Here is a 27,450-nt window from a genome sequence, read left to right on the forward strand (position 1 = left end):
CAGACGTAGGGACGGCGTGGGGCGGGAGGGAGCTGGAGAGGAAAGGAGGGGACGTGAAGGAAAGGGAAAGGAAAGGGGTCTCCTTCTCCTCCTCCCCAAGACCAAGAGGCAGAGGCTGCGCTTTAGTAACCTGGCGAGCGCCGGGCTGCGGGACTGAGCGAGGCCGGGCCGGGGAAGACCCGGCGTTTCCCGGCGGCGCGGGACACCGCTCAGCCCCGGAGTGCCCCTTCTGCGTGTCCCCTCCCTGCGCCCCGGCCGCGCGTCGGGGTAAACCCTCCTGGGCTCACCCGCCCCCTCCCCGTGGCTGCCCCTCTGCAGATCTCTGCGGCTCCCCTAGCGAAGATGCCTCGCCCGGGCAGAAACACCTACAGTGACCAGAAGCCTCCCTACTCCTACATCTCCTTGACCGCCATGGCGATTCAGAGCTCCCCGGAGAAGATGCTGCCCCTGAGCGAGATCTACAAGTTCATCATGGACCGCTTCCCCTACTACCGAGAGAACACTCAGCGCTGGCAGAACTCCCTGCGCCACAACCTCTCCTTCAATGACTGCTTCATCAAGATCCCGCGGCGCCCCGACCAGCCGGGCAAGGGCAGCTTCTGGGCACTGCACCCCAGCTGCGGGGACATGTTCGAGAACGGCAGCTTCCTGCGACGCCGCAAGCGCTTCAAGGTGCTCAAGTCGGAGCACCTGGCGCCCAGCAAGCCGGCCGACGCGGCGCAGTACCTGCAGCAGCAGGCCAAGCTGCGCCTCAGCGCGCTGGCTGCCACCGGCACCCACCTGCCCCAGATGTCCACGTACAACCTCGGCGTGTCCCAATCCTCTAGCTTTAAGCACCCCTTCGCCATCGAGAACATCATCGCCAGAGAGTACAAGATGCCCGGCGGACTCGCCTTTTCCACCATGCAGCCCATGCCAGCTGCCTACCCCCTCCCCAACCAGTTGACTACGGTGGGCAGCTCCATTGGCACTGGCTGGCCGCACATGTACAGCTCCGGCATGATCGACACCGCCACCCCCATCTCCATGGCCAGCAGCGAGTACAGCGCGTACGGCGTGCCCATCAAGCCGCTCTGCCACGGCGGGCAGACTCTGCCGGCCATCCCGGTGCCCATCAAGCCCACCCCCGCGGCGGTGCCGGCGCTGCCTGCGCTGCCCGCGCCCATCCCCACCATCCTCTCGAACTCGCCGCCCTCCCTGAGCCCCACGTCCTCGCAGACCGCCACCAGCCAGAGCAGCCCGGCCACTCCCAGTGAGACTCTCACGAGCCCGGCGCCCGCCCTGCACTCGGTGGCGGTGCACTGACCGCGGCCCCCGAGCCCTCCAAGTTTCCTCGCCGTCCTCCCCTCTTTGCTCCTGCCTTCCTCGCTCTCCTCTTGTCCCCGAGAGCAGCGACGGCGCCCCGCGGGAAGACGAGGCTCGGCCGCCCATGCGAGCGGCTCTCGGCTGCGCTCTCCCTCAGCGTCCCGCGGTCTCGCGGCCCCAAGGCAGGCTCCGCTCTGCGCTCTGAGGGGTGCGAGCCCGCGCAGATCCTAACTGCCCCCTGCAGCCCCACCTTTCCCGAAGCGCCTCGGGCCTCAGGCGCCAAAGCGCTTCTCCCTTTGTCCGGCCAAGGGCAACCTTTTTACATGGGACCGCTCTTTCAAAGCGGAAACGGCGAGGGAGCTGCGGTCCCCCAGCACGAGCGCAGCGACGCTTCTAGCCTCCAAGTACCAAAGGGCTAGGAGCGGGGAAGCCCCGGGCAAGGCGCGCTCGCCCTGGGCGGGTGCCCGCGGCTTGCTGTTTCAGCGTCCGCCTCGCTCCAAGTACCGGACTAGCGCCTGCACGGGGAGCCCCGGGATCCCCGCTGCGGCACCTGGGCTAACGGGAGCGCTGCCTGCAGCCTGCAGGCGGAAGGGAGAGAAGATAATGTGTCTGGTGATCTCTGAGTAACTGGAGGGGTCGGGAAGCTGAGGATTATTTTCCGATTTTGTAGCTATCTACTTGAGACCTCAAAAACAAATTAACAATAAAAATCAACGCGTTACCAAGCACATGACTCAGCACAGCTTGCAAAAGCCGCCCCAGTCCCTAATACACGGTGTAGAAGCAGCAGGTGCCAAGCGCGGCGGGGTCCTGAGCGCCACCGCGCCGCGCGAGGGGCTGCGGAAACTGTAAATGCTTGTCTATAGGAATGAAGAGAACATGTGTAAGATGCACTTTTGTTTGATATTCTCCTTTCTAGTTTTAGGTAGTTTACTGGAAACTGAACTGTTGTTCTGTTGTGAACTGCTTAAGTTAAGAAAAAAAGAAAAAAACATCCACAAAACGAGTCAGTGTCTATCGAAGTTGTAAAAAAATTCCACTTAACTTTCTTTTTCCTGTACAGAATACGCATGACATTTAAAATATTGATGTTCTTGTTCCTAGCATGTGTGTTTTAAGACAAAGGTTAAAAAAAGTGTCTACGTTAAATTATGAATCTAGTCGTCCAAATAATATTTTCTCATTAAAATATGTAAATGCAGATTTAGTTTCTTATTTGTCTTTTTCAAGAGTTTACATGAGAAAAGGGCGTTAGTTCGTGAAAAAGGAACGACACTATTTCAATATTTAAATAATCTAGAGCATATTCACATGAGGTTGCTATAAATACAACTATTAACATACTTCAACATGTTAGATAAAATAGTCATTATCAGCGGGTTACCGAGGAAATAATACACATAAAGGGCTTTCCTGTGTTTTGCCTTTTTATATATGCATATTTATGCATATATACATTTGAATATCATATACAACTCTACTGAATATATACACACATTGCATAAATGCATGTGTGGGTGCAGATTTATCGCTTACTTCCAGTTAAATTTCTCTAGGACGGATAAAGATTAGTGAAATTCTACAATATAGGGTGAACATAAAAAATACAAAAAAAAAAAGAAAAAAAGAAAAAGAAAAATCAATCGCCCCCCAAAACTTGATCTTTTTTCTTTCTAAGGCTCTGAATACTACTTTTTTGTCAATCGTTTTTTTTTTTCTTATTTTGTTTTTCTTACAAGCAAGAGGTATACGAAAACCTTTTTTTTTTCTTTTCCAGGTTAAACCCAGAAAACACTGTAGTCTTTTAATTGTGATTTAAGCCTCCTAAAGCATGGTTAATTATTTCAACTACTCTTACTACTTCTCCCTCTTTATTAATCACAGTTTTAAAAAGTGGCAGGTTGGAAGCTGTTAATACTCAACATTTTATTCGTTTTTTTTTTTCTGTAAACCAATATACCGCCACTCTTTAAAAGTAAGGTCAATGAAGTGACAAGGAAACCTGGACCCCGAGCACTTTTCACAAGGCTCTTCAATTCTTGCAGGGATCTCGCAGGGATTCTGCAATTGTGGGAAACGATACAAGTAATCTAGGGAAATGAGTAAATTGGTCTGCGCTAACAAAACAGTCATAGGACAAGCGGATACTTAAAGACTTATTAAAAAGAAACAGCCATTGTATTCTAATGAACGCAGAGGCTTCGCTAATTCTACCTCCGGGATTTGAAGGAGATTTATCCCTGCCTGATCGCGATCTGAAGTTCTGGACCATAAACAGAGCAAGTAACACCCCCATTTCCTTCACTACTTACAGCGAAAGTTTTCAGATTCATGTAGAGAGCAATTAATCCGGTTGCGATTTTTTTTTTTTTAAGAGGACGGATCCCACACACAGGAGAGAAAAAAAGAAAAAAAAAGGTGGAAAATACATGAATCATTGGGCTGATTAAAATGCATGAAGCTGCTAAAGCTTGTCAGATGGGGGACAACTGAACTCATTCATCAAGTCCAACCCACGATTATATCAACACGATCAGCTAAAGAAAGCACTCAAAACTTATCACCAGATCAATGGACACATATCTCGACAAACTTTTCCTAAACAGGCGACGACCTACATTTTTTAAGTGAGGAGGATTTTCTTCTTTGCCTTCCTACTTTCTAAGATGTAGCAGTTAGATCCTCAAAGACGAAATGAGAGCTCAGCTAAGAAGATGAAGCTGCACTTTAAAATTCTCCAGTAATCAGCTGAGATAATGAGCTGAAAAGACTGTGCCCCAAAGCAGAGTATTTTCAAAAGGGGCAGGAGCTTCCTCGCTCCGCAGCGCGCTCGGCGGCTCCGTGCCCGCTCGTCCCGCTCTCGCGCAGCGCCCGCTGCACTTGGGGAAATGTTTAGATGCTCACTGCAAACAAACGCGCAGTTCAGCGCGGCGCTTGAATTTACTGCTTTGACTTGTTAAATCTCCCTAATGGCTCAAGTCCAATGTCAATAAACACAGATCTGAAATAAACCGGCAAGACACAACAGTGGGGAGGGAAGGGACGGAGGGGAGCGAGGAAAGCAGCCTCGACGAGCTCAGCGGCAGCTTCACCGATTTTGTTAGGGCCGCTTTTCATTCTTATTTATTTATGTACTTATTTTTGCAACTAAGGCAGTATGAGCTAAACGCACCCGCTGCAAGGACACCGTTCGTTGCAGGCGAAGTGCTCTCGAGGAAGCAGCGCCTGAGCCGGGGGGGCGGTAAGGCAGGACAGCCTGGCTGGCCACGCGCATTTCATTTTTGCTGCAGTACAGTGCAAGGCACGTGCACTCCTGCCAGGCGATTTTTTTTTCCTCCTCTTTCCCCTCGCCGTGTGACAAGACCCCACCCCGCAGGAGCGACTCCTCTACTGGGCTCTTTCTCACCCGGGCTGTTTTCTCCCGCTCGGCCGCCGCTCGGTCTGGGCGGGCCGCGCCTTGCGGGGAAGCACCAGCTCTGCCAGGTAGAGAGAAAAGAAATCCCAGCGACCCAGGAGAGGGATTTCATGGGCAAGCCTTTCCTCCAAGGGCTCCTTGGGAAAGCGGCAAGAGCTGCAGTCAGCTGCAGTGCGGAATTATTTCTCAATCTTAAAAAAAAGTGACATTTATATTAAGTTTTGTTTTTACTAACAAAAAGAAAACGGGGCTGTGAAGCCTTGGAGGGGCTGTATTTGTTTCTTTTAAACTAACAACAAATTATCTAATTAATATGTTTCAATTACAGCATGAAAAAGAGAGGCTTTGGACCGCCTGCAGTGGGTTTACAATAGCCCCAGAGCCCACTATAAGAATTTACAATAACTTCACATCTGTTTCTTTATTTCCCACTTTTCGAGTCTAAAACTCCTCTTGAAATCACTTCAAACCGTGGCCCAAGTTATGAAATATGGTCTCTCTGCCAGGAAAAAAAAAGAGGTGGAAGAAAAAAAAAGGACAAAACTTTGCAGATCGAGGCTTCATTTGCAAGCTAGAAAGTGAAAGCCCCATTGAAGAGCATTAAACAAATATATTAGAATTCTGTCACTTTATGCAATTGAGTAGATCAAATAAAGGGTCCCAGGCCACTTCATTCACTCTCATTCACTTGAATAGAAAATGCAAAGAATAGCAAACCTAGACTGGGCCACCGATGTAGATTTAGCCCTTTTTTTCTAAGAGACAAAAAGGCTGAATTTTCACAAACACATTGCTGACTCGGGGACTAGGAAACCAGCACTGAAACCCCTTTGGAATTTAAATTCATTTTATCTTCCTCTCTCTTCCTGGGTTCGTTTGTGCTACAGTGCAAGCTGCAGTGGCACCCTTGTCTTGACAAAAATACAACACAAGGAGGAAAAAAAAAAAAAAAAAAAAGAGGCTCCAGATTTATCACACCGGAGCCCAGCGCGGGCTACGGATAATGTTTTTACTCACAAAGAGGCAGGCAGAAAGAAAAGGAGAGCGCCCACCGTCGCCCCAGCCCCCGGACCTCCAGGCGGAGTGCGGGCTGCACACTGGGCTTGTGCTGCGTGGCCTATCGCACCAAGGGCGCAGTGCGCACAGAGGGACTGCCCGGGAGCCCTGCGCCCGGCCTGCCACCTGGGCATGGTGCCCCCTCCCTGGGGCAGTGTTTCTAAGTCGAACTGGTCTTTCAGTCACCCATCCTCTGCTGGGAGTCTGAGCCCCGAGGTGGCTGGAGCTGGATACAGCACATGGGCACTCAGGCAGGGGCCATGTCCTGCTCCCTTGGAATCGGCGACATGGTCCTGTCATCCCACACGCACGTGTTGGAAACAGTAACTCACCCCTCCCCTATAGGCACTGCTAAATAAAGGCTCTTGATCCTGTAATATTGAGAAGGGCCTCAGTATTTATTAAGTAGTAACTGGAGTATTTTGCATTAATTAGAGCAGCTCCTCAGAGAGACATCACAGCCAAGAACAATCTCACAGCACAGGAGAACTCACAGCGTTTCCACACCCCCAGCCCAAGCAGCCACCAACAGCAGCAGCCCCTCGCACGCTCTGGCTTATTTGTAAATAGTAACTGAATGTGCGTTCTTCCCAAAGGCTACCAAAACACTCAGGCTTAGGAAGGGCTTCAGCCTCCATGCCCCTTGCTCGCTACTATGGCTCCTGGAGAGACAACAGATCTAGAAGAGGGCAGGATTGGGCCCCAGCCTTGGACTCTCTTCTGCTCCCAAGCCAGACTCCCTTGGCCTCCATGGCAAGAGGCGCCTTTCCGGCCTTTGAAACAGTGCCAGGATGCTTAGAGCCTGTCAAATGGAGTTCAGAACCTCTTGGCCCCACACTGCTCACCCACCCACCCATTATTTCCATGTTTTAAAAGTATAAGATACTAATTACAAGGTATTTTTATTCCTATCATTCCCAGTGTCCCTGGGCCACCTATTAAACATGAAATATATAAAGGACTCAGATGAAGCAAACAAAAAGGTGCCAGAGCCCCTGTTTTGGAATCCTTGAACATTACTGCATTCTGTGTCCTAGCCCAAAACTTCTGCTTTAAACATTTGGTAAATGTTAGGGCACCAGAAAGCACCTGCAGGCCCTTGCAGCCCCTTGAGCAGGACACGCGAGTGGTTGGAGAGGCAACGGCAATGCCCCATTGCCATCTGCAAATGGCAACCACCTCCTCAACTGACTCGAGCGCAGCTCCTCTGTACCACACATTGCCACTGGTCCTCAGCAAGCAGAGCAGCATCAGCATTTGTTTTTCTCCCTCTCCCCCCATATTTCTCCCCTGCCTAGTCCTAGCAAGTCTGGCTTGAAATTCTTTCTTGTGACTACTCAGCTAGGAGGAATTAAGAATTAAATACCCAGCAGCAGAGTATCGAGAAGCTGCAAGGTGTGATTAGCAATCCAGGGCCTTAAAACAATGCTACTGCCTAGTCCGCTGGAGACATCCCTCACTGGTGGTAAGGGGATGCATCTCCCAAATCTCCTATAAAAACATCCTGGACTCGTACCAATAGGGCTGGCATAGTCTCTCCCTGTGCTCTGGGCTCATTCTAATCTTTTGCAGCACAGGGCTATTTAGACTGCTCACACACAGAGCAAATGAATGGGATTAGGTCTGTACAAACTTGCTGAAGGAGCCTGCAGATTCTCAGGTGAATAATTTGTGTTCACTGTCAATTTATACTTGATGTGCTTGAGCCCTGCTAAAGATAATTTCATCATTAACCTTAATAATGTCTAGGTTAAGGAAGTTCTCCGGAATACGGGAACAAGAACCAATGGGACACTGGCTCTGTTATGTACTGAACGGGACTTCTAATTTATGTTCTGTTGGTGGCTAGAACTGTGAGATTATAACTGAAATCAAAGCAGCCATTATCAGCGCTACATCTGCAGAAAGCAAACTTGTCAAAGGTCTTGCTCATTTCTTTTTTGAGCTATGGCTTCCCCCTCCATATTGGCTTTAGCTACATTTGCAGGGGCTGAGACCTGTTTCTTGACTTCATGTAGATGTTTACCCTGCTACCCAAAGGATCTATTTTAAGTTAGCTGTTCTCATGATTTGCAAGACTGACACCAGGGTTTTCTCCCAGAAAATGACCCATACAGCGTAGTTCAGCAGCGGACACCGAACTCCTAAAACTTATGCTCCTATGGTGAGGGAAGGGCTTGTCTTGCGCTGTTTGCCCCATCACTGCTGAGTTTTCTCGTCTGATCTGATCTGTTCTCCTAGTTACAGCATAGCTTGTCTGACTCATGTATGTGGATGCTTTACTGCATAGGTATGGATTTCAGGTGAAAATGTTAGGTCCATTCAAGTCAAAAGAAACCTACTGCACATTAATAAAATTACCATTCCTAATATGTTTGAGATTAAAAAAGTTTTGAAAAATAGCATTTGACTCCTTCTGAACTGCAAGTCTTCCTCCTGCACCAAAACCACATTATCCAGCCTTCACCTGCACCAGTTAGACCACGGATGCGCTCCCCGCTTTTCTAAACAACAACAGTACAAAGCTCTCCAGGATCATTAAGTAAAGCGTCCAGTGCACTGAGACTTGTGATAAACCCAGAGTTACTAACACTAGATTTTCTTCTGAAATCAGCACTAAAAGTGTTCTTCTTGGGATGACATTAAGCCTGGCAATATTCAGTCACGCTTCCATCATAGCTAAGCTGATAAGAGCTGATATAACAGGATGAAGGATTTGTTAATTGTCTGTGTTACTTCAATACTGGCAAAACCCCATTAAGCATAGTTAAACTGATGGTAAAGCTGTTGATATTTTCATGGGGTACTTACGCCATCAGCCATGTCACTGAAAACACACTTTGTCAGTACAATCTTCTCCAGTATGGAGAGACCTGCTGGCCCAGCTGTCAAGGCAGACATGTACATAGACAAGTTTTCCCAAGCGCTGCCCTGGTCAGGGTGAACACATTCATTCACGGCTGCCACCAGCCCTACGCAGTCAGGATTCAGCCATTCCAAATCAGATCCGTGGGAGAGGCTAGAGCAGAGCACCGGAGGGCTGGAACTCCTGCTCTGCCCGGAGGCAGTGGAGCTGCTCAGCCCCACCCAGAGAATGGCAACACAGGCGGACAGCCAGCCCTTGGACTGCTCTGGAAGTTACCGTGTTCTCTCCATCCCCCACCGAGTGAACCGAACCAAGGATGCTTCACTGCGTACGCCGAGTTACATATTGCAAACCCCACTCCCATCTACACAGTCACCTATTACAAATCCCATTACCTTAAGATGGCTTAGGCTATGCCATTTGAGTCTACTTGCTCACCAAGCTCTGCTACCAGAGCCTTGCTTTTAAACAGTTTTTATTTTTGTTTTTAATCAGAAAATAAAATAGGCAGTAGATCTTTGTATATCAGCTTGACACTATTCTGGAATGTTTCCAAGAGCTCGAGATCAGACTGTTTGAAAGTCATCATGCAGGAATCACCAGAGGCACCTACTGAATGTTCAGATGAAGGCACTCGGCTGGAAAATAAACCAAATTCTGCCCGTAGCAGTCAGATTCTATCAAACTGGTCAACTTTCTCTATCTGCAATGATGTCTCTGAGCTGTGAATGAGGGAACAATACTTTCTTCCTAACCGGTCACGGGCATGAATTATAAAACAAAACGCATTTCCGAAGCGAACCGAAGCTTTGTCAGAGAACAGAGCCTCTGACTGATACATCAGCTCGTATAGCCACCCAGCACATGAGAAAAGAAGAAAACACACGCGACACCTAGTACTCTCATCATTGGTTGGCATTCTCTTTGCAGTTACGACTTCTATGCATGTCTAAATGCTGCTTTTTATTTTCCTCAAAATAATGAGAGTCCCTCCATTTTTATTCTCTTTTATTGAACATTTTTCTCTGCTAATTCCTGTATTTAAGTAAATCAACTAGGAAAAGAGCCAACTGTTTCACCATTATCAAACACAGGGTGATTTTTTTTTTTCCCCTTTAAAGTAACTACTTACGGGGACAGTTTGGAGGTCTGAAATAAAATCCCATTTCCAAATCTATGCACAACTCAGAGCTCTAGGCAAAAAGGTGCCATTTAGTTTTGTGTTCCCTGAAAGTAACCAAGCTATTGGAAATGCAATGCACAAGGTTCAGTCGTACAAAACACATGATTCAGACTATTCTGGAATGTTTCCATTTCATCTTTTACTTGCTGAAACTGTGCAATAGTTAACATGTACAGAACTGGAAAATGAATAGAAAGATCTGCCAAATTGCTGCTCTTCAGTGTTTCCTTGAATATTGCAGGATCAGACTGTGACACAAGGAAAACTTGAATCTGTTCTCATAAACTCAATGACCTTGGCGGGTGCAGTATTAGGATTTCATCCTTTAAGGTCTGTAAAGAGCCATTAGTGATAGCACTCAGGGAGCTCCTTCTGCACACAGAGGGTTTCCAAGACTGTCCATCACTGTCCTTATGCTGTTATCCTTTCAGCATACAATATAACCCAACAATAAAGTACAGAAATACAATACAGTACAATATAATACACCTCCCACGGATCTCCCTGAGATTTTCAACAGTGTTGAAAAACAAATTATACTGAAATCACTGGAATAAATCTACTGGGTTCCCTACAGACAACATTCATATGCTTTCTAAGATCCCTCCCTTCCCATTTCCTGTAGGATACCCTGATAGACAAGGGTCAGCAGTAGGTAGAGGAGCTAGGTGCTTGCTGACTCGTCGGAGATGCTCCAATGCCTGGCTTGCCACTGCCAAACAAAGCAAACAGGATTCCTGTTGGGATTGCCTTTCTCTCAAGCAAGAGTCTGAAACCTTCCCTTCTGTCCAGCCAAGATACTTCTAAGAAAATATTTGGGAAGTCAGTTAGGAGGAGGAGACCTTTTACTCCTCTCAAGTTTGACTACAGTGGGCTAAAACATTCACATGACTTGGGGTAACTGAGAGAAGACTGACAGAAAACACAGCTCTATAAGTATTACTTCCTCATCAAGCCAGGCTAAAACCTTATACATCTAGTTGATACAAATCAAAAGTAGCTAGTGACAATCACCTGGACTGCCTAAACAATTTTTCTACCCCCAAAATTATTTAAAAACCCAATGATTACGTTGGTCTCATTTTTAACCTGAAGTAATTCTATTCTACTTACTGGCTTTGCTTGCTTATCTTTTATTGCCTCAAATGGTGCCATTTTTAAAGGTGTTTTGTTTCCTTGTCCCACTGCACTGTCTTAAATTCCTTGTTTAACAACAGAACATTAATATTGCATCTTACAAAAAGAAATTAGAATGGATTTCATTAACATTAATAACTTGGCTATATTGTCACCACATGAAAATCTGCAAGTAAAACATTCTTGATGCCTAATCTTAGGCTTTTGACACATTAGATCATTTTGTTCAAAGCTCTTGTCCATTTTCCATTAGTTACTGATAAATCAAGCAAGCTAAAATGGTGCAGCAAATAATCCCCTCCCATTTGTTGCATATATGATCTCTTTGGGACTGGCCTATTTACAAGAACTATGATGTTCTACAGACTTGGAAAGAACACAGGGTTTCTTTCCCTCATGCTCTGAAAGCATCCAGAGATTTTTTTTTTTTTTTTTAAGAAAAAAACTTACTGTTTTCCTACTCTTCTCACCTCAAGTTTACATCTATTTTTCCTTTCTTCGGAGTATATGCAGAACAGCTTCTATAGGAGCTACATTTCTCCATTTCTTATGTTAATGCAACTCAGTTAATATAAAGCTAATCTTTCAACACAAAGTCTCGGTCCTACCCCTTTCTTTTGCACATTAACATTTAGGGCATGCTCTGTAAGATCAATGGTTTGGCAAACGCAGTCTCTAGCCTTGTCACTTGAAGGCAAATTAGTACTAGAGAGTCACTTAGTCCCAAAGCTGCCTTCACCTCAAGTATTTTGTTTTTAATCCAGAAATAATATTGCACGAGCCTGATGTCCAAAGGAGACTGGCTATCTGATGCAGCTGAACTTTGAGATTATTTTTGTTTACTGATCTTACGCCTCCCTCAACCATATAATCAATGAATAACTATTATAATTTTGGCACCCTCATATTGGCACACCCTCTAGCCAACAGAATCTGATCTCCTCAGCAAACGGATGCATATTTCAATTTTGCCTTAGCTCCCAGTTACTACAGACACATCAAGTCTCAGATTCTACATTTCCAGAAGACTCTGCTCTCTATACCAACAAATCTTTCAACCAATAACATCAATCATTATTTACTTATGGAAAATAAAAGACTTGGTGGTCTACTCACAAGTCTATACATTCTAGAGAACACATGGAACTCATCAGCTCAGAAAAAGGAATTTTCTATGCGAAAAACATTAAGTATCTATGGAGGCAACACCAAGTACTGCTCAGTACCTACAGAGAGCTTGCCAAGAAACCAGATGACAAATGACAGTTACACTGTGTGCCCACAGAAAATGTGGGGGTCTCAACATCTCCAGTCGAAGGCCTATTTCTGCCAATCAGTTCTAGTACAGCAGGAACTTCGGAGTCAGTCCTTAGAGACAACCACACTGGTAGCTACCATTTGCATTTCTGTCACCTGACACGCAGCGATAATTTTGCCTGGGTGTCTATATTTAGACATGCCATTTAGCCATGTAAAACACACTGAACAACATGATTATTCAAATAGTTTGAAAAGAGCTTTCAAAAGATTAAATCTGCCTGCAGAAATTGACAAATTTTTTTTCTTTCCAGAGAAATGGGAAAAAGGACTTCTACTTGTTCAATGTGAAATAAAAATAAATAAATAAAAGATCCAAAACAAAAACATTTGGAGTTGATTCTGAATTATCTAAAGACATGAACGTCATTAATATTTATGACATCAAATATTAGTTATATTTGATGTTTAACGAAGACTTCTGTCTTTCATTGGAAATAGCTGTTTTATTTTGTCATAAATATAGAGCTAGTCTTATTAATAAAACAAAATACCATAAAGGAAAACAGTACAGACTGAAGGTTCTGCTAGTTCTTTCAGGATTTGTATTCTGCCATGTTATGTACTTATTTTTGATGCCTTTTCACTTAAATTATGAGCTTGGGGAAAGAGAAGAAAAACATATTGAGTGTAAAGTTTAAACTGTGTATGAGAGAGATGTTTGAAGCTGGATTGCCTCGTCTGGGAAAAAAAGTAGAACTACTACACCACACGCTTGAGAATTACATATCAATCCACAGATACAATTCCCCAAGTGACCACAGCGAGCATCACCCAGCTGTTGACACAGGCCTGCCAGCCTGCACTTCTCCCCTCTGTAACCTTTGTGGTTAAGAGAACACAGAACGGGCCAAGGATTAATGCACCTACTCCAATTAAGGAACACTAGGTTCATTTACCAACTTATTTGCAGACTTCCAAGGTATCCATAAGTCTTAGGAAAAAAAGCAGAGGGCTCACAGAAGGATCACACAATGCTCTTGCTGCACCCAGAGTGAGTCAGACCTAGACAACCCTGTGGGCATTTGAGGACTCTCTTCTCTCAATCTGCAAGGAGAGGATTTTTGCAGCACCACATGTTCCTCATTTTTGAGACATGACCTACACGTTCTTCACTTCCATAATGATGCCTCGAGTCCCTGGGTGCCTGCTCCCCAAAAAGAACACTACATTTCTAACCCCACATGACGTTGAGTCAGTAGGTGCACCAGTGCACCAGGTGCACCAGGTGCTTGTGAAGAATTAAAGTGTTATGGGAGCAGGACTCACAGCAGTATCTAAAACTGTGAAAATAACCTCTGGGAAACATGAACCTCAAGTTGTAAGAAGCCTCCAAAGTTAAAACCACTGTACACATCTGACTGATAATCTTTGGATGACATGAGCTTATCACAGAGTGCCTACATACAAACTAATTGCCTGAGCGAAGTTCAATAAAAGGCCAACTCTTGCTCTGAGTTGCAAACTCCTGCTTTTGACTATATCCTAGAAAGCTGAACTGACGAAGTTGGGAGTAAAAAGAGAGCGTAAAAGGTCTTGCCAGGTTCAGTCCCACAGACCCATACTTTCCTGGGACCTCAGAAGCCAGAACAGAAGACAATTCCACTCCCCAGTGCTCCTCACAGTTTGCTGCAGTCCCTGCTGCCACCAGAGCCACCCAGTGCCAGCTTCCATGCTGCAGGGACAGTGTGGCCTTCAGCAGCCAGCACTGCTTGACATTTACATTTATCTATGTATTTTATGTCTTCTTTCTGAGTGAAGAGAGGCCTTTTTGCGGTTGGCACCTTATGTAAATTAGAATACATGAATAAACTGGGAAGCTTATTTAATTATCCATGGAGAAAGGAAGCATGATGGTTGATTTGAATAGGGAAATCATTTTGTGAATAGATCAAATTCCAGTAAGAAAAGATCCTGCACCTGCAGTACACTTAGCCTGATGACTTCACCAAGAACCTGTCAGTCATTATCCATATTACAATCTTTAAAATATAATTAATTGACCCATTACATAATTCCAGCAGCAAGATACAAGAAACATGTATTTTCTTTCTGAGGCCAAATGTGGTAAGCTGCAACTTTGCCAAGGTAGAGAACCTTACATTGACTAAGTGTTACATAGTCTACACTTCAAGGCTTGCATTTGACTCTGCATTTCTGTACATATGAGCAAGACCTGATTTACTGAGGCAAAAGAAGCCATAAAGTATCTGTCTATCAGGGGACATTACAAGGAACTGAACTGAGGCACAATCCATCTGCCAGTTCTCAATCTGGGATATCTCACCAGTATAAATACTTAAGACAAAATTTGGATCCCTTTTTCTTTATGGTCAAGTGGTTTCTGGGGGCAGCCCTGGCAGCTATGCATCATGACAGCTCTTCTCATCTTGTCTGTCAGGAAGCAAATGTTGACAGGTATAAATTCATGCAAAATCCTACATTACTGCTCTGTTGAGAGAGGAGAGAAAAAAAAAAGACAGGTCCAGAAATCTGCCACGTCCTAGGAAATGTACGTCCTTCTGTAAATTGAAATGTATATGGCAAAAGTAAAGCTGCAATATGGGAGCCTTCTAAGTTCATGCCTAGCTGGTATAAGGTGGCAGTTCACCTGGAGTATTTCTGCAGTAAGTTAATTGTGGAATTGGTATTTGTGATATATCCTGGCTGTGGGTCTGTGAATGCCTTTGCATGTATGTAGGGATATTCCTGGGTTTTGTTTTGTTTCTAAAATGTCCTGGAAATTAAACTGAACTCTCACACTGAATCAATTTAAAATAAAAGACTTGGCATGGCTTTACTTGTATATCTTTCTTATGCATTTGTCCAATCAAAATGATAATGTAGACAAACTGTGGACTGCAAAGTGTATTATCCAGCAATATCTCATTATTATGCAAAAAATCAGATATTCACAGCAACTGTCTCATCTATTTATTGTTTGGTTACTCATCTGGAAATTTTAATACTTTCTTCAGGGGCAGGGGCTGGCAATAAAAAAATAGATCTATATATCAAACCTTTAACTTCCAGCCATCATTGTGTGCCATAATACAGATGGAGTAGCTATCAACTCTCTTTACTGTGTTGGTTTATTTACTTCAACTGAGAATACAGATTTAAAGAGGATAAAGTAACAAAGTCCACTGAAAGCTATATTTTCATGTTCTAAAATGGAAAAAGATTACACACAAGATAACAAAATTGAATGTAATTAATATGCAGCTATGTGACTAATTAATTACTACTATATGCCTGACCTTAAATACCTTAAAACTGACCTTTTTTTCCGCCCCCAAGTATATCGGTAGCACTGTTGGAACAGATCAACTCCCCCTACCAAGCCTGAATCTCTCTGTGTGGGTCTCACCATGGCTACAACAACAGTATTATCCAGCAATTCAATTGTGATCCTCAGTGCAGCAAAGCACTTAAGCGCGTGGCTCGTTCCAAGCACCTGACTATTCCCGCTGCCATCTCCAGTGGAGCTACACAAAACTTTAAAGGGGTTACAGTCCAGAAACTGTGAGGTTCATACACAGGAATGCAAGACTTTTGGAAGTGCCTACATAGACAGCTTTCTTGTCTCCCATTTCAGCGTTTGCAACCGCAGAAACAACAATATTGCTTTTGTGGACTGAACTTGTAAAAGCTACTGGCACTTTAGCGCTGGTGCTACCAGAGCTTCAGATACTGCATGCCAGTAACATCAAGAGAGGATTCCTTGCTTCTGAAAATTAATGGAGCTCCATTTTAAGCGCACTGCAGCTCATGCTCCAAGCATACACACAACGACCACTTTTGTCCTGCCATATCTAAACGCTGTTCTCTGGTGCCCTCTGACAACTTGCATATCCTGCCATACCTCGTGATGCCTTTTTAGGAGTGCTGCCGGCCTCAGAAGCTACCAGCTCTTTTTTGACACCTGTTAAAAATACACTCAGGTTGAAGATGTGCCACGAATCCCTTAATTCTCCCCCCGTATTAACAAGTAATTTGTGCGATGCACACATTTCTTGGCTGCATACTTTGATGCCTCAGCACCACACTCAGCTCTGTGGGGACTGTATCCCCTCACAAACTGAACTTATTCCAGAGGGAGCTCTGTGCACTTGGAGCTTGCGATTTCACTGAGAAATATCATACAGCAACTACTGTGCTTGGCCATGAGAAATATGATACAATGGCTCGTGTACTCAGGCAGGACACTCGCTCACCACCGCGCCAGAGAACAAGGCAGTGCGGCCCCGAGCAGCTCTGCGCCCCGGCCCTGCCCGCTCACCTCACTGTAACCACTGAGAGCGCCTCAGGGAAAAGATGGCAAAAATACAGAGAAGAATCCCTTACGTAAACAACACTGTTAACAAGAGAATGTTTCTCCTGACTAGCACACGTTCCTACATAATTCATACTTTTTGGTTCAGTTTAATTATACAAATTATAATTTATTAAAAACACCTTTTTGGAAAAAAAATAGGCAGAAAAAAATAATACAAGAAATGTGTTATTCAGGAATAACCAAATTAAAACAGAAAGTTAGATGGAAAACTGCTGACATGCTGCTTTTTAGCCACTTTGCCACACAGAGCCTCTTTCACCTGCAGTGGCACCAGCCTCAATGAAAGCTATAAAACCTCGAGAGTTATTCCCCTCGCTGCACACAGATGGTTACGGTGACTGTAACTCAATGCCCGCACACGCTGGCTTTACTGTGGCAGCTGGATCAGACTGACCACGTACCTGGAAACAGGGAAATCCTGGAAGCAAGCATGGAGCGATTTTAAAACAAGGAATCTTTATGAATACTAACAAAACTGATTCATCACTAAAATTTAGAACCTGAATAAAATCATGGTGAAGACACAATACTTGTTCCCTGCACTCGCAAGTAGCACTGAGGCAATCCCTATGCCTTTGCACATCTCCAGTGAAATCAAATTCCCTGTCAATCCAGGCATCTGAACACATGGAATAACCTGCAGACTCCAAACTGTGCTTTCAAACTAAGGAATATCCCATCCATTCCTTTCTGCTTGGGAAGCTGCTGACAGCTCTGGCACATTAGTACAATCTAGACAGAGCACAACCAGAGTCACAGAACACTGCAGTGTGTTATCACCACTAATTTCATCTACATTTAACTGTCAAGTGCTACTTTAAAAAACAAAAAACATGCACACCTTTTATATAAATTTCAATAAACATAAGACTTTTTTTCTTTTCCATAGCTTTCCTTAGTTGGAAAGAGACAAAAATAATTACTGTAATTTCACAATAAAAGCTAGTCCTTTCAGGACAATACACAAATACCCTATTTGTTTATTCTTTAGGCTTCAGAAGTAATCCCAAAGAAAGGCTGACCTTGCCTGGAGGGAGTTTGCTAGCAGGGCAGCTAGGGGCTCTGGAAAACTTGCTCTATTTCTTTACAAAGATTCTAATGGCATTGCTTGAAAATAGTTGAGATACATCAAGTGATTGAAGGGGTTGTTATTACCTGTTGCTTCTGTTCACCCTAAATCCATCTTCGGTGCAGTTAATTGTAAATTACTTAATATTAATAATTATTAATACCTTTTGTCTGTAAAGACTTGCCTGAAGTTGAGAATACATATAGCTCCTTTAACCTAGCTTAAATAGGAAAAAAGTACTCTCCTGAATAGAGATAATTGATTTCTGCTCAGCACATCGCGTGTGAACAAATTCAGTTTGCCCTGCGAGTATTAACTTTTTGAAAGAAGTCCATTTGAAAGTTACACTGTCACATTTGTGATGCCCTCCAGCAGCAATGCCAGGATCGTCTCACTGCTTCCACAAACTGCTTCACTCCTTATCACACATATTAGCGCTTCTGTGTTAAAATAAGACTCACAGAGAAAGCCAGACAGGGAGTTGGTGGGCATGGGTGGACTCCAAAAAGTCAGGTTGTAAGACAGCTGATACTTCGAGAAATGATCAAAACCAGATGGCTTCTCAAAACATATGTTATCGGAGAGTAGAGCCTGTATAGCCTCCAGGCTCCACGAGGCAGACAAGCCTACAGCAAATAGGGACATCAAGCAACGACTGAGAACACACAGGAATCAAAGCCACCAAGAGCAAAGTCTAAACTGTGAATTCACCCAAAGAAGTGCAGATGAGATTAAATCTGTTCCAAAGCACGTACCGACTCCATTCTCCAAAGAGGAGACAGAGAAAGAGGCAACGTTTATATGCCAGCAAATTGGTATATTCCAACTTAGTAAAAATCTAGCTGTTTACACAGAGGAGAAGTGATTACGTATTATGAGTGCAAGCACACAAATTCTTTTCATGGTGATAGATGACCATACCTTGCTTCCTCTTATGAAATGTTAGAAGTCAGCTGTTGCTAGCAGAAGTCCTCAGAGAAAACTAAGAATAAAGTCCATCCACAATATTTAAGTAAATCTTAAAAGTTAAAATATAGTCTTATATATAGTGTACTGACTATTTCTCTTTAAGGCATGCATCAAATAAAAGAACATACACATGTGAAAATAGGTTGGATGCATAAGGGCATGGTTACTCCTCTCTTGCATGGAATTTGATCAGGTAGATTCCCATACAGATCAAAGAAGTGGCTTCTGCAGTAGAACATATCACGTGAATAACTACATGGGGCAGGGATTCCTTCATACGAAGCAACACTGAAGAAAGAAACAGCACATCATTTACTTTTTTACTACACCTGAAGGGTGCAAAAGCAACAAACAGCCCAGGCGAGACTTTGACAGTGGAGAGCTATGGGGTAAAGAGAAGGATACGCATGCAGTAGCACTGAGCACGAACACAGCTTGCAGTCGTGTTTTGGCACACTCCAAGGCAGCTGACCGGATGCACGAACAGGAGAATCGAGGCAGGCAATCTGCACTGCTTTCTGCCTTCTGCTTCTTTTAAGCTGAGCAGTTAGCCTGGCTACGAGTTGGTGAACATACTATGACCATATTTAATTCTTTGGACTCTACGAAGCCATTTAAGTCTTAAAATTGCCAATAACAGGTATACAAGAACAAAAGAATACGCTCCAGCAAAAGAGAAAAATAAAGGGCATACAGATTTCATATATGGGGCCAAGGATAAAATGACTGAGAATGCACAATTATTATCATACCTTCTGTTGAAGAATCAAACCAGTCATTTCACTTCTGTCGCTACTCCTGCTACTAAGTTACTGGCGCTGCCTATGACAAAATCCTTCTAGATGAAAGTGAAGCTGTTATACTGACTTTTTATGAACTCACAATTTTTAAGGGACCTAAAGCCATTTTGAAAAACCGTATTATGGATGTAGATAATTTTGCTGGTTTCACTAAAGTGAAATACTAAGTGTAATAGCATTTGAAATGATTTGCTCATCTTTATTTTAAAAATGGTCAATATTATACATTAATTTAATTCCCTCAAGATCCCCTGTCTTTTTCCTGCGTGCTGGCCTTTGCCATCCTGGCAGAACCATAACTTTCCACCGAGGAATCTAATTTCTTAGTAGTGCAACAGAACACAAACATTTTTCAAATTTCCAGTGATAGTGAGGGAAGGTTGCTCTGTGTATATACTACTTAGATGAATTAAACCAACTCGGATGTGTGATCTCTCCAGACATAGATGAAGGTTACATAGTTTAAGGATGAAATATAGACCATCCTGTATAAAACCACTGTGTTGCAGTTTAATTAAAAGAATTCATTAAAGTCGTGCCCCATCCAAGGTAATTAGTATGCATAATTTATGCTTTCCCTAATACACAAGGGCAGTAGCCTGTATAATAAACTCAAGCTAACCTTAAGTGGAAGAGATTGAATGGTCAGATGTTTATTTAGCTCAGGTTTGCTCAAGAGCTAAGGTTAAAGAGGTGAAATTCAGTTACAGTTAATTAATTTCTTTGATTTTCTTCATAAAATGCTGTCTATCCAGCAGGACAAAAGGGTTTTGTTTTTTCTTTTCTTAAGGAAAGATGCATGTAAATGTCTCTTGCTCCTATCATTTACCAGAACACAAAGCCCTTGATGATATATATGCAATTTACAGCAAGAATTGGACTTGGAGGAAAGCTCCCCTGAAAATTTCCAGCAAGTAGCAGATCTGTCAAAAGTCTCCCGAACAGGAACTCTCCACGGTGTAGCTTTGTGCCCGCCCCAGGTGGTTGTACCCAGGTGTAGTTTCTGGGCCACCTAAAGCTATTGCCTTCCTACTGCATACTTCTTCCAGCTTCTGCTTCACCCTGGGGACTAGTATCTTCAGTTGTGCAGCCCCACTGAAAACCAAATTAGGAAAGTAAAGCAGCTGGAAAAAACAAAACACCACAACATCCCCAGTTTGGTGTACTATTTTCACTGGGGTTCAGGTTGCAATGTGCCTATATACATCAACATGCCGGAATCACTGAGGGGGCCCCAAAAAGATCAGCAGTGCCTTGAGCTGCTGCTACAAGCAAAGACTTTACTATCCTTGTCACGACCCACTGAGCACTGCACTGCAGCAAGCATCTGTTCCACACAGGAAGGACAAACACCTCCTTTATGTACAAATGGTTAAACTGGAACTGCACTGCTACACTTCTTCCCAAGGGACACAGCTCCCTAAATCCTGGGCCTGCAACTCAAGCCCTGAACGTCACCAGTGTCCGTGTGACACACAGGTCTGCCCTCACGTGAGGATGTCGAGGCCAGGCCTGTAGCTTGTGGGTCCTGCAAAAAGACAGAGGGATGTCAGGCCATGGTTGGGGTAGGGGAAGAAGAGAAAGAAGACAGGCTCAACTGCCTTGGAAAGCATTTGTCACTCTGGCAGAGAAATGCAGAAAATTAGTGCTGGCATAGAAGACCCCAAAGACTTCTGGAAAGAACAAGACAATAGGTCAAACCAGAGATCTTTTCAGCTCCAGCTCCTTTCTCAGACAGCAGCCAGGCTGGGATGCTCAGGAAGCGCCGCTGAGCAGAAGCTATGCTACCAACAGCAAGGCGGAAGAGCCGCTGCACAGGAGCCACGCTCCATCTACAGCAAGCTGCAGCGTAAGTCCAGATCTTAGGACACAGATGGAGGAGGCCAGATAGGAGGAGGCCCAGGAGAGTGGGAAGATTATGCAGTGAGAAGAGGCAGTACTAAAGCTGTAGGGCTCCAAAAGATCTGAGATAAAAACTTCGGAAAAAAATTATGCGCCACTATATCTGTCTTGACTTTATTTCCTTGGCTTATTCATCAAAAGAATGCCAGAAACGTTCATCCATGTCAAAAGTCAGCAAAGAAACAGCCTGAGCCAATGTGTGTGAAATAAATGTTTCACTTTGATGCAGAGAAATCCCTTATTCTGTAACTTATTGCCTCCTATACAGAGAGGTATTTTTCCCCAACTCTCTCTTTGTCCTCCCCATGTTTGTCTCATTCACTCTCACATTTCCCCCTAGTCTCCACTTACACAAAGAGGTCTTCATATTTCCAGCCTTTGAAAAAAAAAGCTGTGGATGACTTGGCCATTTTTACTGCAACCTGAGTGGGGAAATTCACGGAAGCAAACACTTCCATGGGCTTTGGATTAGGCCTAATGCAGGGTGTTTCTTTTAACTTTTACCTGATTTTTGCAGCCTGCAAAAATAAAGGGACTTGCCCCAAGTCACACAGATCTGTAGCTGGAACCAAATTCAGGTCCCTGGGCACTGTTCAATCCACATGCCAACTTCCTTCCTCAACAAACACATGTGAGACTGAGTAGCTCAAATACATGAGACCACATAGTCATCTCTATACTTAAAAGTTCCACGGGAACTTAAGGAAAAGTTTCTTAACAGAGAGGGTGACAGAGCCCTGGCAAAGGCTGCCCAGAGAGGTTGTGGAGTCTCCTTCTCTGGAGATCTTCCAAACCCCCTTGGACGCAGTCCTGTGCCACGTGCTCTAGGTGACCCTGTGTGTGCAGGGGCATTGGGCTAGGTGACCTCTAGAGGTCCCTTCCAACCTTAAACATTCTATGATATTTTTCAGCAGCAGAACAAAGTTATCCTGATATTATCTACAGTAATTTTAGGATTTTTGTTCCAAAATACCTGAATAATACTCAAATAGAAGTTTGTATTGGGGTCTGGGTACTTGTACTGAGCTGCATTACGCAAGAGCTTTCTATTCTATTTCCTTGTGTAATAGTCAAAAAGCAAACGTTCTCTATAGGGTTTGCTATTATTTAGGGAATCTACTCCACAGACTCACAGAATTATAGAACAGCTGGAGTTGAAGACGCCTCAGGTCCAAACCTCCTGCTCAAGTAATGTTAGCTAAAGCGGGTTGCCCAGGTCTGCGTCCAGGTGGTTTGTGAGTATTTCCAGGTACGGAGACTCCTCAGCTTCTCTGGACAACCTGTTCCAGTGTTCAGCCATCCTTGCAGCAAACAATTGTGCCCTTGTTTTCAAGAAGAACTTGTGTTTCAATCTCTGCCCATTGCCACAGCTTTAGGTTACAATCCACATGTTGGATTAAACATCTTCTACTGCCACATTCACACAAAGGAGATGAATTAGTAAGAGTCATCCTGTAAAGCTAATTGATGCAGTTTGGAAAGCCAGAACTCAATCTTACTGAAAGTTCTGGCAAAGACAGGCTATAGTTTGCTCTTAAGGAAATTGAATCTACGTTGATTGAAATGGATTTACTACAGTCAACACAGATCTGCCTTCCTTTGGATCAGAATACTCAGCTCACATGAGTCCTACAGCTCCTGCCAGTATCACAGAGCTAACCTTGGTCTCATATTCCTTAACTAGAGAGCACAACAGGAACCTGTGGGTATAAAGACTTGTTCAAGACTTCTGGAATATGCTGCAATAAAGAAACGCCAGCTGTGAAAGCATGGCAGATTTAAAAATATTATTTGTCCTAACCATCATTCTGATGTTTTGTTTTGGGTAAAAATTCTGTAAACTAATTCTTCACTAAACTGCAATCAAGCCAAAATGATGGGGAAAACCACACAGAGGACTGTATGTGCACACTCGTGCATGAAATGCATGAAGTGAACTGAATGAATTTTTGTCATACAAACAATGAAGAGATACAGCAGAAGTATCCAATTTCCAAGACCAGTCACAACCAACTAGAACAATTTGCATTTGAGATATTAAGTAGTGAAAAACTGATATAATTATCACTTAAATAATCACACTACATTTATTTTTGCAAAATACAAAGTTTCGCAGGTGGATTTGAAAAAGCACATTTGTGAAAATTGTTGTTGATCAAGAAAATGGCCAGAGGAGAAGCAAATTTTATAATGGAAGAATCTAGAATTCTGACATTAAACTGGAGTCTTGCTCACTACATCAAAAATACAGAGAGATTACTGCATTACAGAGAGAAATTCACTGCACAGAGGTAAGGTGCAAATCACCCATTTCCATAGAAGATTATTAAAACTAATGCAAAGTTTAAATGACTTGTTTCTTGTTTCTGTGTAAGAAATAAAGAGCATACAGATCATTCAACGTTTATACTATGAGTACGTCCCAAAGCCAAATGTTCAGACACTCACACATTTTGAAGCATCTGAATTCTTTTAGTCAACAAAACGATCCAAACAGAGAACAAAAGCGGAGCAATAAATTTTAATCTGGACAGATTTCACTTTTGTGATACTGAACCTTAGTATAAGCTGTAGAGCATAATATTTTAACTTCATTATTAAGGACTTAAAACTCGTTTCTAGATCTGCAGTCAGATTTATTCCTGAAGATCAGAACAACTTCATTAATCTGGTTATTTGTTTATTTTTACCTAGATACAACAATACCTTTGTTGTAATATTTTTCGAGAGGCATTTATGCCGTTAAAGAGCATAAAGCTTCCCTTTGGAAGACGCTACCCCCTCCTCCTCATCCCAACACTGCCATCTAGTTCCCTCCCATGGCTTTTAATAACGTGGCACATGTCCAAAGCTTTATCAGCGTCAATTCACAGGGCACTTCAGTGTGTCAGAGGGTGCTCCGTGTATTAAGACACGTACTTCTCTTGCACTCTATTTTTAAGCTTAATTAAAAATGATGCACAAATTGATGCTACTGTGAATATAATGTTTATCCAACAAACAGATTCCTTCAAGGCAGAGATGCACCAGCAGATACAGCTTCATTAAATTTACAAAATTATACATCATCTGAATTTTAGAATTCAAGTACAGTATCAAATGTCCCAATCTTGAAAAAAACACTTATTTAAGTGCCTAACATCAAGCACGTAAACAGACCCGGTGTATTTAATACTGGGAATTCAACTCCTGTATAATCTTTCAGAATCTGGAGCAATGCTATTTACCAACCCTGTCCAGGGTGAATATGCAAGACATTTACATCCATCTTTATCCATTCCAATTATAAACAAAGGTAATACCATAGTCAACCATATATTTAGCATTAGATGGCAGATATCTGGGCAGACCTGAGAAGCTGCAGAATAAATATTGATATATTAAAACAGAGTCTATTACTCACTTTCTGAATAAACCACTGATTTTAATTTACTTACAATTTTGCAGCAGCATCTTTTCAAAGAGGAAATTAGATTTTTACATATCAGAGCAAATCACAAAGCCAAAATGTCAACTTCATATATCAGGCAATTACTTGTACTGTTTATTTTCAGAGAAAATTTTTACATATATTTACTTAGAAAGCCACATGGGTCCCTCCAAAATAAATAGGGGCTATAATTCTTGCCAAAAATATCCACAGTTCCAGAGATCTACTCATCAATTTCCTGCAGCATTAATGAGGAAAGGCGCTGAGACAGTCATTCATACTGTCTTTATGATAAGACTAACCTACAGGGCAAATCAAGATTAAGGACAAAAAGAAGATAAATAGATAGAAAGCAGGTCTAGTTTTTTTAATCCATCACTTGAAATTTTTGTTTACCATCTTAAACTTAAGTACTATGCTCAAAGGACCCATAAAAATTAAAGATATTCTCCAGACAAGGAACTACATAATCAAATGGGTGCAAAGTTATTTTCATCTCAAGATTTTTAATCTTTAAACATACAGATTTATTTTGCTAGAGGAGAAAGGGAAATAGACCTCATTACTCAGAAGTTATTAAAAGCATTTGAAATTACTACAAGCTGTTCTTATAAGAAGGATAAAGTTCAAGTTGAGAAAGACAAGGTCATATCATAGTAACCCAGCTTGTTAAGGACCTACCCTGCCATTAGCAAAGGTACACGAGCTTGCTCAACTCTCAGCAGACTCCCTCCAGAAGCAGCTGCACGCACACTACAGCTGTAACTACACAGACATGGAATTCCTGGCTGAACGGTCGCTTTGCTGGCCTCCATTCCAAAAGCCACTTAACCAGTCTTAATGCATACATAAGTCTTGAGGAGTTTTACCTACTTAGCAATAAAGGATTAGAAAGGATATGCAAAGTTCATCTCCCAGTTTTTTGTGATGTACAATCCCTTTCATAAACCATGGTGGACAATCTTAGAAGCATGCAGCCCTACTGCCATAAATGACTGGGCAAAATATAACCCTCTCTTACGTATTCACTCTTTTTTCGCTCTCTCCAATGCACTCATCACCCACCCAGACACGACTTTTCTAAAATCTTCTGAAATTTTAATTTTCATAATACTTCCTCTACTTCCTCCTATCTTTTGCTATCTGAGAGTGTCTCCATTGAAGAAGATGCAACAGCTTTAGAAAATTACCAACTTGCTGGACTTAGGCTATGCCTACACTAGCACTAGGAACAAATACTGCAGAGACCCTGGAGATGATTCTGCCAGTGCTAACCCTGAAAGCAGACCCCTGGGGGGGCTCAGCACAGACACACTGCTGCTGCCAGCACAGAGCCAACAAGGCAGCGGTGGCGTTGGCCATGGCAGTAAGCCTGCCAAGGCCATCTACCACTTCCATCACTATAAGCTGTCCATTAGCAGTTCCTGGCTTTGTAAACACAGGTAATACTCCTACAAACAAGTTAGGCTTCCGTTAGCTAACAGGTACACAGTTACATGGAGACTTCTGTAGCAATAATCATTATTTTTCACGTCAATCACGACACTGTCTTTCTCAAAGAAACAAACAAAAAAACCCTCTCAAAATTCCACTAAGGAAAATAATTGTTTCCTTCCAATTCTAAAGAAATTCTGGCAAAAAAGAGATAATTGAGATTGTCCCCACTGGCATAGGCTTTCATGAAAGAGCAGGGCAAATAACCCATCAACATATGTTTTTATTCTTAGAAATGTATTTTCCTATTTTCTCTCTTTTTTCAACTGCTTTTTTCTCCTCTGTTTCATAGAGGCCTCTCGGGCTATCTCACACCAGCTACCGCCATTACAAGGAAAATTCTTAGCAATAACAAGACAGAATTTACCTCTAAGCCCCTCTAAATGTGCTACTAGGTCTTTCGAGTCCTAAACAATTTAGCAGGTTGGTCCAGCCGATAATATTCCCTAATCCAAACACTGTATGTTTGACCCAACGGAGTTAAAAAAAAAAAAAAAAAAAAAACCTTTGAAGAAAGGCTCAAAAACGCTTCAAGTGCCTGGGAGGCTTCAGTTGCTCTAGGCGTGTTCCGTGCACACGCATGCATCTGAGCTGCCCGTGTGCACAGGAGCACCCAAGCAGCCTGAAGCCCCCTGCAAGCTCCTTCGCATGAACTTCCCAATGAGCACTTTGCTTGTGCCAACACAGTATGTCAACACAGCCCTGCATTTCAATCCTTTTTCTGTTTATCTTACCAAAGCAGGTGGAAATACTGCAAATTAAAGCTTGGTTTTCTGAAAGTGTATTTCTTTTTTAAGTTCTTGCTCCGCGTTATTTTGGTTGGGTAAACCACCAGCCAAGCACAAGGAACTCTGCAGCAGATTGCAAGCTGATAAGGCTTCTTCTCTGGGAGATGCTAGCCCTGCAGCTCATATTGCCTCTCTGCCAGGTTCTCATTATTCAAAAATATTCCAAAACACAAAATTCTCCCTTCCAGCCCTTTGCTTCTTCTGGCTTAACCAGCTGGCCTAAACCAACCAAATAAATAAACAAAACACTGAGAAAGAAAAGCAAAATAAAATAAATTCTGGTTATTTTTTGCTAAGTAAAATGTTGATAAAATTTCCTGCAATGCCAAGGGCAACACAGAAGCCTAGGCACATGCACTCGCCAGACTCAACAGGTAGAA

The 27,450-nt window shown here is 43.2% G+C and overlaps 1 protein-coding gene and 1 long non-coding RNA gene across 2 annotated transcripts in view; one reads left to right on the forward strand and one right to left on the reverse strand.

Annotated features, from left to right (window-relative positions):
* Window positions 1-27,450, reverse strand: part of LOC148596399 (uncharacterized) — a 384,302-nt gene that overhangs the window by 282,472 nt on the left and 74,380 nt on the right. The gene's annotated exons all lie outside the window — the stretch shown is intronic.
* Window positions 323-1,305, forward strand: FOXB1 (forkhead box B1). Its single transcript, XM_010214726.2, has one exon. The coding sequence runs from the start codon at window positions 343-345 to the stop codon at window positions 1,303-1,305; it is 963 nt and encodes a 320-aa protein (XP_010213028.2). The 5' UTR covers window positions 323-342.

Source organism: Tinamus guttatus, unplaced genomic scaffold (assembly GCF_059628265.1).
Source record: "Tinamus guttatus ecotype Peru unplaced genomic scaffold, ASM5962826v1 Tinamus_guttatus_pri_ptg000004l, whole genome shotgun sequence".
NCBI lineage: Eukaryota > Metazoa > Chordata > Aves > Tinamiformes > Tinamidae > Tinamus > Tinamus guttatus.

Bases quoted from the DNA above. Each gene is read 5' to 3' on its own strand.
- FOXB1 (XM_010214726.2), top strand. From the start codon at position 343: ATGCCTCGCCCGGGCAGAAACACCTACAGTGACCAGAAGCCTCCCTAC.